The sequence below is a fragment of the Rhea pennata genome, chromosome 15 (genome assembly GCF_028389875.1).
Source record: "Rhea pennata isolate bPtePen1 chromosome 15, bPtePen1.pri, whole genome shotgun sequence".
Lineage (NCBI taxonomy): Eukaryota > Metazoa > Chordata > Aves > Rheiformes > Rheidae > Rhea > Rhea pennata.
Genome location: NC_084677.1, coordinates 1,963,055 through 1,975,909, shown reverse-complemented (window position 1 = coordinate 1,975,909; position 12,855 = coordinate 1,963,055). Strand labels below are relative to the sequence as shown.

General features: G+C 43.5%; 1 protein-coding gene across 1 annotated transcript in view; it reads right to left on the bottom strand.

Annotated features, from left to right (window-relative positions):
• GSG1L (GSG1 like) overlaps positions 1-12,008 on the bottom strand; it is a 74,853-nt gene extending 62,845 nt beyond the window's left edge. The window contains exon 1 of the mRNA XM_062588579.1: positions 11,708-12,008. Coding sequence (XP_062444563.1) covers positions 11,708-12,008 — 301 coding nt within the window. The remainder of the gene's footprint in view (positions 1-11,707) is intronic.
• Positions 12,009-12,855: the final 847 nt, after the last annotated feature.

The following is a 12,855-nucleotide window of genomic DNA, read 5'->3' as shown; positions in this document are numbered from 1 at the left end:
TTTAAATATTTAAATTTCATGTAAACAGCATTTCCTTTTAGTAACCCGCTGGCTCCCAGCCTACGAAAGACAAGGTCCCCTTTTTTCCCAGTTGGCCCTAGCAAGTCTTTATCTCTCCTATTGTATCTAGAGTCATGGGACTTTGATGAGGGTCCCCCACCATCTACTGCGAGTAAAATCATGGTATTCGTCTAAAAAGGGATATAACCCTCCAGGGATCCCAGTCTAGGAAAGCAGATGAGCACTGCAACATAACTTCAGTGAAATAAAGTACTGCATTAAGGGAAATGCAGGTTAATGAGCTAATTCAAACTGAGTTTTATCAGGTTAATTAAGAAATAAAATATTCCACTTTTGATTAAACTGATCCCAGATGGAGGATTTAATTGGAATTTTTTTCTAACTAAAAATCAAATCTTAATCAAATCTGAATGGTCAATTGGGTAAGGTTGATTTTGCTGAAACTACACGGTCTTCTGGAAAATAAACCACTTGTTTCAGGATGACATTACATTTTGTCTTGAGCTCTGAAAACAGTTGTTTTCCCTCTCTCTAACAGCTGTCACTCATACCTGCTGCCTGGCAGCACTGCTCTTGCTTCCAAGTAACATCAGAATTTGCTCCATTTGCTCAGCCTCTGCTGAAACAACTCACAATGTTTTTCCCTTTCAGGGCTGTTTCTAAGTCTGAATAGTCTAGTATTTCTTGCTTTCCATAGACTCAAGCTCTTTAAACTTTCTGTTTCTTAAAGGGAAAGAGGACTTCTTTGAACTTTCCGCTTTCTCATTTCAGGCATGCGTTTCTCCTCGAAACAACCACCTTGGTAATCGTAGTGTTGGAGAGGCAAAGTCCGTGTGTTTTGCAAACTCCGGCGTTTCCCGTTTGCTTCCGCGGAGCACTCGTTAGCTGGGCAGGGGGCACCGGGTGCAGGCAGAGCAGGGACCGTGCCAGCGCGTTTGTGCTAACTCAGCCCATGTGCCATGGCAACTGTGTTTTCTGCACTGAAACTCTCCCTGTTGCGAGAATCTTTCACAGTGTCTGAAAGCAAACTCCTCCGCAGTCTGTTCTCAAATCATGTCTAATTCAAACGCGTCCAAGTCACAAGACTCATCTGATTATCTTCATTAGACCTGATAGATTGAGTGGCCTTTTGCATACACACATCTATCGTTTCGTGGAAAATAATTCAGATTATTGAATGAACGGGCGAATCAGGGAAACATCGGTGCAGAGAGAGGCTTTCAATGACGCTGGTGCAAATCAGCTTGACTTTACAATCGGGAAAATGTGAAATAAGGCAAGCAGTTCTGAATTGCTTTGAATATTTCACATCGTGCCGTGGGGAGGTGGGAGCTGTTACCTCTTCATCCCTCAGGTGACCCCTCTGCCACACCGTGCTCAGCTCTGCGGTCAGAAACACTGCACCTTGCTTTGAGTCTCATTAGTCGCAGGAAACCCATCTCTTTCCAGTTGACATTCCAGACTGTTAATGGGAGAGCGGAGGTGGCTCTCCAGCTCAGTGGCTGTGCAGAGAGCTCAGGACTAAGGATTGCCCGTTTTGTCCATCCGTGCGGTCCTCATTTGCAGACGCTTGTGGCACAGTACTCTTAACTGAAGGCAGAATGAAGGTGGACTAGGTGGGGTGACTTTGTTAGTGGAACTATGCCAAAATAAACTAGCTGTCCAGGGTTTCAGTATGTGTGGGACTATAAGCCATGGATGGTCTCCCAGGAAGCTCATTAAAGGCTAGGAATTATGCTTTTCATAGAACATACAGTTGATAGATACCTCACTATGTGACGTATGACTTATGCCTTCCACGATCTCTCCTGTGACTGCATTAACAGTTGCACTCAGGTTTGTGATTAACAAAGACCAAAGAAGTAAGCAACTGATAAGAGCCAAAATTCCTGGCTGTAGGAGAAGCCATGTGGTTCAGGATCTCTCCTGCTTTCTACTGATTAGCTGTGGGTCTGTGTGGAGTCTCTTTTAGCCATGCTGAGGCTTTTCTCCAGAGGATGCCCAACCTGAGCATTTGCACTGGATCTGTGCCCTAGCTCTAGCAATATGTAGCTGGGCAGGGAGAGATGAAAGTCACTGAGAGCAGAGAAAAGATCTCCACTTCACAGATGGGATTTCTCCAGAAAATGAAAAAAATCAGCCTTTAAAGCCAATGTGTGCCAGAGATGGGGAGGAGGACAGATTCAGGAGAAGGCATTACTCTGATGGTATGGAGTGTTGCTGTGAGCATGAATCCTGTGGTTACAGCTTCAAACATATCTAAAGAAATGTAGATGAGAGCTGGGGGGGGGGGGGGTGAGGACCTTGCATACTAGAACTGGAGTACATCAACCTGTATATTTTCCTTAGTTAGTGTAGCTAACACTACAACACTGCTTCTTTTCTGACTTGCCCACCTGTCTGCCTTCTGTTCTTAGCTGTTATGTTTCAGGCTCCTTGCTCCAAAATGAACTTCAGAAACTTCTCCAGCTTTCCCACTCAAAGATGCTCAGTTGTTTTTTTGGGATGAGGCATCCAGTTTTACCAGGCAATCTTATCTAACCCCTAGTACAGAAACTAAGACAGCCTTGACTGTCCAGCCACAGTCTTTTAAAGGAACATAACAAGACAGACTGTATGATACTCACACACATCCTACTGCAATTAATATCCAGTGGTTGAGATCAAGTGAAAAAATGTGCTTGCTTTTCTTTTTGGGCACCTTATTTCCAAGCTTGTACCTGAGATCTTTACAACAGCCTCACATAATGGTTTTTGTCTGGTCAGGTGAAACAAAGTGAAATGAGGCTAAAAGACAGTATGATGTGTTTCTTGGTCTCTCCAGATGTGGTGAGTCTAGAAATGGTGAATTGACCTTGCTTCCCAAGTAATTTCCCACATTGTAAGCATGGCTTATATCCTTCACCCCCTGCAGATGGGACACATTAAAGTTAATTTTGTTCGACTGTGACTGTTGTACAGGCCAATTAATGTCATTCCATAGTAATAACATTTGCTTCTCGTTTGGTGCCTTCTGTAGTCCTCATATCATTTGTAAGCAAGATCAGAAAAGATGTATATTATGATTTAAATTACCAGCAGTGATAATATTACACCAAAATGTGATTCACAGAGGGTTCTATTAGAAACAGCCTTATTCCCTGATTAATCCCCATTTTGAGATCTCTCAATAAGTCAGTTTTTAATTAACCTAATGTAAATTCTGTTAATTCCATATGAAGGAATTTTTAAAACGAGGATGTAGTGTGGTGCTAAGTTAAATACCACGGAGATACTAGGACAATTGATATTTCATCCCCTATTTATTACTATAGACCTGAATGCATTTGCTCTAAATGGCATGAGGATAAGCATCTCAGTTCTCTGGATCATCATTTGTATTTCTTTGAAATATGGGAACTCTGTGCTAGTCTTCAGCTTCTTTGAAGTTTATTCAGCTAACAAGAGACTAGGAGAGCTCCTCAGACACCTCCTTTAAGATTGCTGGGTATAAATGGTGAGGATGGAAGCATCCAGACAGAAAGCAACATAGTTTTTGCCCGTGACACACACAGAGTAACTTATCCAAATAAGGAGCAGATCATTGCCTGGTCCCATGCTTCTCCACTTGTCTGTTACGAGCACCAACCTGCAAGGATTTTGGATCCATATTTTTATATGATAGCTGTTCATACAGTTATTCTATCTAGCAGGATCAGGAGGACCTTTGATCCACAAATCCCAGCGCACCACAGGCACAGACTATCTTGAACATCCTAGAAAGATCTGAAGGTCTGTAACAAGGCAGCTACCACCACGGAAGCCACAGCTATTGCGTACCACAGGAAGAGAACAAGACTGATCGTGAGGATGACTAACAGACCTAAGAATGCTTATAATTAGCTTATATTCCTATGGTCAGGCCTATCTTATCCCTTAAGCAAAAGCCAAGAATTTGTTAAGAGGATTTCACAGGTGCTTTTCCAAAATGGACCTTTTCCCATGTTATAAAGAAAGGAAGGCAAAAATCCATTACCGTCCCTATTATCTAGCCTGGGGGAAATTTCTTTTCTGATCCCAAATTAGATCATCAGCTTAATGTTCAGTGCATGAGCAGACATACCAATTAGATACTGAGAAGCTGTAATAATGCTAACAGCAGCAAAGCATCCTCCTTACATACTGTCTCCAGCTGTAGCCAATTTCTGATGCTTTAAGAGGAGGCATAAAACCCTCCAGAAGACATGATATGCATCAAGCAGGCAACTAATTCTTTCCTGGCTCCCACCAGTGACCAGCAGAAATCCCGAAGCACGGATGTAATGTCATATAATATAAACACGGTGTGAACAAAGACAGTCAGATGAAGACTGCTCCTTTCAGAACTCATTAAGACACCAACAAATCAGACATGCAGGACACATTTCAAGCTTCCTCATGCCAGAATCATTCCTCTTTCCTCATACAGTTCCTTTAAAAAGTATCAGTTGCAGCCCAATCATTCCTTTGCTCACATTGTCCTCTTTGGAGGTCAGATCTACAAACTCACTTCCTGGAAACCTTTCTTCTGTGGACTTTCACTTTCTTTCTTAATGACAAATTAAATTCTTTGATCATGAATACCTGCCTTTTACTTAAACCATCATATTATTTTTAATGTTTATCCTGAAATATATATATATGTTACCATCATATCCCCTCTTGATCTTCAATTTGTTAGATGAAATAAGACCCATTCTTCTTTTGTTTCCTTGAAGAAGCATTCTTCTTTTGTTTTCTTGAAGAAGATTCTCTTTTCTTTATATTACCTTGGAAATCCCACTCTGCAGCTATTTCCCATCCCACTTTTTTTTTTTTTTTTTTTAACCATAACTATGCATGTTGGTGTTAACAAGGTGCGCTGGTGTTACCCGTGTCTTTCATAATGACGCATATTCTTCCCTAGAATAACACCTTTCCTTTACGTAGCAGCACTTTGGCAGCTCAGAGTCATCCCAGAGTAAAAGAGTAGCCCACAACCTGTTCTTATTTTTTTGCCTAAAATTGATAAGTTCCTGTGATCTCACAAAATTTTATGCCAGTAATTGGCGCTTTAAAAATTTATTTTATTCTAATTATTTGAATACTATTCTTGCTAGTCAGAATATCTCACTTTTTTAGGTATGCAGAGACACCTCTTCTCAGGAAAGCTGATATTCCCAAACTTTGTGTCACAGCATATGTAGTGAGTGCATTGAGGATAGAATTGCTGATTCCAAATTAAAACTTCTGTGTTGGAAATTTCAGCATCTCAGCCAGATTCCTCTTCTGGTCAATGAGGATGGCAAGTAATTCCAGGATCCAGTTGATATGACATCAAGATGAACTTAGTCTCCCCAAAAGGTACTTATTACACTTCACTGATTATAATGCTGATGTTGATCAGTTAGGCACAGACATCTACACTTGCTAATATGCACAGGTTTGTTGTGGGATTCACTTTTCCTTCTTTTTCCAAACTAGGTGAGATTAATTGTATCCCTGGTTCTTTTTCCTAGATCGCTAATCACATAGTGATAACAGAATCAGGCCCAAGACCATCTCTGAGGAGCACTGAAACTAATTTATCCCTATTTTGATCCTTTCCTTTTTATTATTACTTGCCACAACCTCCTTTTTAGCCTGCTCTGTAATCAGTTTACAGCTTCTATTTTAACCTCATCATAATAATATAAGGTAAAATCTGCACAACAGATTCAACTGTAAGGTCTACCTACTTCAGTATCTTCTTTCTGGCATCAAATAATAGATATTAAGGGAAGAACAAAAGAACAGGGTGAGTATGGAGTGATTCTGCTCCTGATAATACTCCGCTTTTGATATACACAAGTACTTTTGTATATCCATCCAAATCATTGTGCGAATAACAGCAATAGCTATTTCCTCCCTGTACCATGTAATCCCTTATTTTGGCCTTCACAACATTTCATGGCAGGAAGCTGCACAGAAAAGAGTATTTCCTTTGTCTGTTATGCCCTCCTGTTTGGAGATGATGGAAATAGCGAAGACTATTTCTTGCCTGATCTCCGTCATTCCCTATCAGTCCCCACCCGTGTCATAGTTCTCTATCTGTTGTGTCGCAGTCTTCTCTCCAGTCTGAAGAGGCTCGGGCTATTCAGCATCCCCTGATGTGGAAGCATGTCTGTATCTATCACCACATCGTTATGGTTCTCTCTGTTGTCTGTAGTTCTTCTGTAAAAAATTTGCAGTGGGATACTCCATCAAATGCTTTACATAAATCCAGGGAGACTGGGTCTAATGCATTACCCTTGTCTAAGAAGCTATTCACCTTGTTAAAAGACAGCTACCTTTGATAAACCCTACCTTTGATAAAGCCCATTTGTTGCTCTGTACTGACTGCTTTCCCTGAAATCTGTCCTAAGGTTGCTAGGTCAAGTGGCCCGTATCTTTTTTTTCCCAGTCTCCTTTGAATATAGCAATATACAGATTCATCACAGATCCTTGCTGCTAAAGTTACATTTTCATGTGCCAATTATTTCAACCGTCTCAGGTAGAGATTATCCAGGCCCCCTGGGTTCAGTTCCTCTATCACAGGAAATTGTGTCTTTAACACAGAGCTCTACCTCCTCAATTTCTTTTACCCACTCATTCCTTCCTAAACAATTTATAACTAGCAATTTTTACATTCCAGTCATGCAGATAGACCTGCCAGGTTTCAGTCATGCCAATTATATTACAGTTCTCATAATCCAGCAAGAATTCTCCATTCCTCTTGCTTTTTAATTACATACTCACAAGGTGCTCTTCCTCTGTCCCCCTCCCCGGACTGCCGCCTGCAGTGATTCACATATGCTCATTATCACATGCTGGGGAGGGAACGAAGAGTGATGCAGTACTGCTCTGCATCTGCAAAAGTGTATGTATGTCAAGTTCTTGTTTTTATATGTTACAGATTTATCCATTTCTGCAGGATGCACCTCTTGTTCTCTGGCTCCTACTGCAAATGAGCATTTAATATCCATATTTATGGCCCCCTTTGATGCCTCCTTGCATATCATGTAAATTCTACTCTACCATTTACTCTTTAAAGAGTGCTAAGGAATATAGAGTAAAGAGAATACAAAAAGTTACAGCCTTCTTGCCCTCAAAACACAATCCCGAGAAAACAAAACAAGCCTAGGTATTCCCATTCTGGATCTCACTAGCTTCTTAGATATGGAGCGTGGTGAACAGTATGGGAGCATGGTGTCCAGCATGGTTCATTTAAGGGGACAGTACTGTTAAATGGCACCTAGACATCTGTTTTTCTTATACTGTTTTTCCCTCTGAATGTGGAAGCTATTACTGAGATTGTTTCTTTGTTAGGAATTAAAATAAAATATAAGTTAGTGTTAGTGTTCTTCTCTATTAAAAATCAAAGTAAACACTCTCATCAGCAAAATCTGCTACCATGCTGTTATCCCTCCCCAAGTCTTAAACTTCTCGATTTTCATATGCCGTCTTATACTCACTTTAGCTACTTCATGTGTTAATTTTCTCATGTCATGTATGTTCGTGGGTCACAAAATATACAAGCTACCTTACTTCTGGATCACTTCCCAACCTGCTGCTATTAGCACATCACCTGTCTGGTGTCCTGTTTCCAGTACAGACAAAACACAGAGCTAGTCTGCAGGTTGCAAGTGAGACATGCACTAGCAGGCATGCTCAAAAAGAAATGAGATGTTAGGGGCTCTACTTGGAGGCGTCAGGCCATAGCGAAGGAATTCACGACCTGGAACAAGGCAGGACGTGCCCTGTGCTGTGCATAAGTGCAGAATGGGACTCACGACCAGCAGAGCTGCAGAGCTCACAGGCTGTGCTTTAGCTTTGTCCCTTTCTGGAGACTAGACTTCTCTCGGTCCTCTAATGCTTCATCCATGTGGGATCCAAAGCATTGAACCTGCTCTGAAAGGGAGAGCCTTTATCCTCTTTTTACTAGACTGAGATTCAGCGTCCTTTTGAGTCAAGAATTATGTTTTTCGGCTAAATAGTTATAGGATTCACCCACCAATGGAATATATCTGTTCATGTTCCTCTAGGGGATTCACAATTATATTTCACAAGGGTGAAATATTTTGCATATTCTTTACCGGGCTTAGACTTACTGGAGAAAAATAAATTTCAGATTCACCAAATAATCGCAACAGTGCTTCCCCCCTCATTCAATCTCTGTTAGAGATGTCACAGTGATACCTAGAAACCCTCAGCAAGAATAAGACCTCCTTGCTGATCTCTGTACAGAAGACCTATGGCATGACTATTACACTGTTACATCCAGAGTCTATGGACATTTCAGATAAGCAGTGGGAGGTGAAGACACTCAGAAACATTTTTTTTTTCATTGCAGCATATATGGTATTTTAAGGTGGGGTAGAGACCCAACCCCTCCAGCCAGCTGGAAGTCCAGAAATCCTGTCCTCCTTTGCTGCACGACTGCGGTCCTCCTTTTTCTGTTGGGACTGGTCCTGCTGTCTCTGCACTACAAGTTCTGTTATTCTTCAGCTCCTCCAGTGCAAAGCAGAGCGCTCTGGAAAGTACCTTCAATCACAGCAAGAAGAAAATCAAAAGCCTGGTGGCTAGATGAAGAATGTGGCTCACAGCTGGGAAGACTGGGAGTCCCTGGAGAGCTTTGTCAGTACCACAGGAACACAGAGTGTTACTGGCATTGCAGGTGAGATTCATACTGCCTATCTTCAGCAATCTGTGGTGAGGAATCAGGGACAGGGCATAAGCTGTAGGAATGGTGCTGGCCATACAGTATGGCTGTACATGCTGGGACAGAGCTCTGAGGCTACAGAGCAGTTGCTGAAAGGATGTAGCAACAGGTTGGATGCAGGCTGTTGACATCAGATATGGGTTAAAAGAAGAGTGTTTTGGCATAAGTGGACTGTTTAAAACAGTGCTTTGTGCATGAGGTATATGGTATCGACACTCATGGTGAGGAGACTCCAAGACACCGGAGCACAATGTTAGCAGCATGGCAAGTTTATGGGATCTATTTAGAGTAGCACTTAGGTTGCATACAACACGTTGATGAGAGTGTGATTGGTACACGGACTGAGTGACTGTCTTGGATGTATTACTGAGAACATAGTGAGCTGAGGAAGGGTGTTCTGATGATGTTGAGGCTCTGTGGAGTAAGTGACTGATAGTGTGGTAGGCACAAGGCGCATTTAATGATGGTATTGAGGCTAAAGTTCTTGTCCTGTGGCCATTTTTCAGTATGCTGTTGGTAAAGCTGCAAGAAAGGTGTTATTGACCTTACGGAGCGCGCTCATGCTAGCAACCTGGTCTAATTTAACACTCTACTGTCTCTGTGCTGTGTGTGGTTGCTGGTGTCTTCTTGACACACCTCTGGCACCCTAGGGTGTTTATTAAATAAATAGGCACTATGCAACTTGTGATACAGGACGGTGGACAGTAAGGGTGCTGTGGACAGCACAGTGGCCTCTGGGATTGATTACTGTCCACTGTGTGGAGCACTGGGGTTGCTTGTATAGCTGTTGGATTGGGGCTGGCTGGTGGCTTGCTGCCCTGCAGCTCAGATAAAGTGATCACCGGCCAGGCTGCAAAAGGCCGTGACAACGTACTGACAGCCTGGAATTACAAACCAGTAAGCCCAGGTGAAGACTTTTCCTGGCTATTTTATGTTGATGTTTTGGGGGACAGAGTTAGGTCTGTGATTGTTATATCACTGTTGTCCTTATCGGAGAAGACATGATAAATTCTGAGCAGGACAGCAGTCTGTCTAAGCCAGTATGTCCCTGTCTGGATTCTGTCTAAAGGCTGGTCGGTCCTGGCTGGCTACTTGAACAGGTCCTTTCACCAAGTTAATGTTTTAAATAAGAGCAGGCATACATGTGGCTGCTGTGCTGCTGCGCTGGAGGGAAGAAATAGCTCTCTTTCTCCTGCTTTCGTTACAACTTTCTAGATCTGGCTTTCAACTGTCCCCTAAAATCGCTCATTACAGCAGTGCTTGGTTTACCTAGCACAGATTAAATCAGTATATTTTTTCTTCTTCCACGGACACTTCAGGATTCAGACTGGGCCAGTCACAGGGTTACAAGGTATCGTAGACATAAAGCTTGGCTTGGAAAGCTTGCAATGTCTGCCAGAAACCTGGGTATGCTTGATCATTCTTATCCCAAATAAAGCTCTCAAAAAGTGCAAGAAGCTGCTCTTTTAGGCTGCTGTGGCCTAAGCTTGTTTCCAGACTCATAAGACAAATTATCTTTTTTCTAAACTTTTTTTTTAACATGAAGAGGGTTGTTTTGCTGCAGTGATTTCTACATGGGGCTATTTATTGACAGTCCTAAGCTTGGCGGTCATGAACGTTCCTGTTCACACGTTAAACTGACCTTTAATGACTGCCTAATTCTTGAAGCATTATCCCCCAAAATATCACCCATGAGGGAGATGCACAGCGCCTTGGGATGAAAGAGACTGTGAGCTGCTAGTCAAGTTTGCCCCACTTTACAGTACATTTTTATAGAGCAGTTTTACCAGCGTCCCATAAATTTCCCTTTATCAGGACCAAGAAGCCTGCTACAGAGACAGAAGTTATTCTATCTTCACCAGATTGGCAAGTCCTTTTCAATGCAGTTTTGGGCAATAATTTTAGTTTGGTTCAGGGCAACACAGGCCTTTGTGATTTCCTGATACGCTGTCCTCAGAGACACAACCCATAGGATGATTCCCTTCTCCCAACAGCAGTGAAGGACCAGCTCCCCAGCCTATTCCTTGAACGGTGGTAAGATAACATGGAAACAGCCCAGCACGGACTGTCCATGTCACCAGGAACCAGCACTCCACCAGCCACCAGTGTCCCTTTCATACTGTGTCACATCTGTAAACTTCATTTTCCAGTCACATAATCTAGAAAAAAAGCTATTTCAAAGCAGAGTTTGGACACTGGCTCTACCAGACAGCTCTGGGAGTAGGGACTATCAGTGTGCATCTGTCAAGCCTTAAACCAGTCCCAGCCCTGCTGCCTTCCATCCTCCAGCGGCTTATTTGTTGGGAAGTGCCAGGATACAGTGATGCACTGATAACCTGGAGAGATGTCTTCTCTACTGGTTCTCAGCAAGTAAATGGCCGAGCAGGGAGCAAAAATGAGCTTTCTCGTGCTCAGTCCTGCCTTTCAGCTGCCATTTCTCTACTCCAGTAAACAGAGCAGCTAGCCACAAGGAGGGGGTTGCAGGTGCTAGAAAAGAGGAGGTCTGGGCTACAGACTGTGAACTTCATGCTTTCTCTGTTAGTCAGACCACTGCGCTCTGTGTTATTTAAGGGCCAGTTATAATTAGCTTGGGTGACTCTTAGAGCCTCCATAAAAACTAACCGTCTCTGTCTTTCGTGTGCTCCACGGAGCAGCCCCCCAAAGAGCAGCGCTGCCCAGTCTCCGGCTGCAGAGGGGTAGCCCGTATTGCTTAGCAAGAGCTTCAGCTGGACCCAGAGCACAGACCCTGCATGAGCCAGCAGGTAAACAAGCAGAGCTTCGCTCTTGTTGGGAACAGGTTGCTTTTGCACAAAGAATTGCTAAAATTCTGCCCCTCTCTGCAGGGTGAATCTGCTTTACGATACAGCACAGAGCAGCTTGCCTGTGTGTTTATTCCAACAAGCCAAACAGAAAGCAATGCAAACTGGACGGAAGTTATTTTATACTTACCGGCAGTATTGATATTTTCCTCACAGGAGTACCAGATTCCAGTGTGAAAATACCTGAAAAGGAAGCGGTCATCTCCCGTCTCCCAGCTGTAGTGAACCACGTTCTGGTTTGTCTCGTTGGCAGTCTCATTCCCACTGTAGTTGAGGCAGTTTGTCTTCTTCTCTTTCCCACAGCTCGGCTTGGGGACCCTCTGTGTGCCCTCACACCAGTGGGTCGTGATAAAAGCTGTTGTGGAGAAGAGGAGAGCCATCAGGTTCAGACTCACTGCTAGCAGGGCTCTGCATCTTCGATTTGTCTTCATGGTAAATCCGCCCTCCCTCCCCCTCCTGCTGAGAGAAGAAGTCAAAGGGTTTTTGTTTGGTTTCCTTTTTTTTTTTTTTTTTTATTGGGGGGGTGGAGTTCAAAGCCTCTCACGATTCAGAATCCAGTTTTCCAGGGAGCGAAACTCTCAGCTTCTTCCAATCTGCTGTTGCAGCGGCGAAGGAGATGCTGCAGCCAGACTCCCATTCTTCTCTTCACTTGAAATCCTGCCTTTGTATGTTAAAGCAGCAGCTGCAGGCGCCGGAGCGCAGCCGTCCTCTTGCAGCCGATGTGCTTCAGAGCGCTGAAAGGCTCAGAGAGGGTCTGCCTCGCAAAGAGCACCGAGAGCAAGTGAACATCTGCTCGGGTATCGCACATCATCCCAAGGGGCTCCGCAGCTTCCTCCACCGGGGGACACCTGCAGGCTGCAGGACTCACTGTCCCCCGCGCCCAGCGCGACGAAGCAGGAGAAGACGGGCAGGAGCCAGGCAGCAGGGACGGCTGCCGCTCGCTACCATGGTCCTTGGCGGACCTCAGGGGCCGCTGCATCACTCTGACTACTGTCTCTCGCTGCGGGGAGGCGTCACAGCTTAGTCTCCAAAAGAATCGTTATTCGTCCCTGTGAAATGCGGTTTTTTATATCAGAGGGTAGACATTTGTCCATAAAAAGGACGGATTGAGTGGTACCTTAGCTTTTCTTCTCTGAGCTAGTGAGTATAAATTAGGGGATTTTTTTCTGCTGACAGTACAGCAGTGTAATTCTCTGTCTTCAGGGGCTTGCTCTAGAAGTCAGCAAAGCCCTGGAGGAGTTCATATTTAAAAGTCGATAATGAATAAAAAACATATAT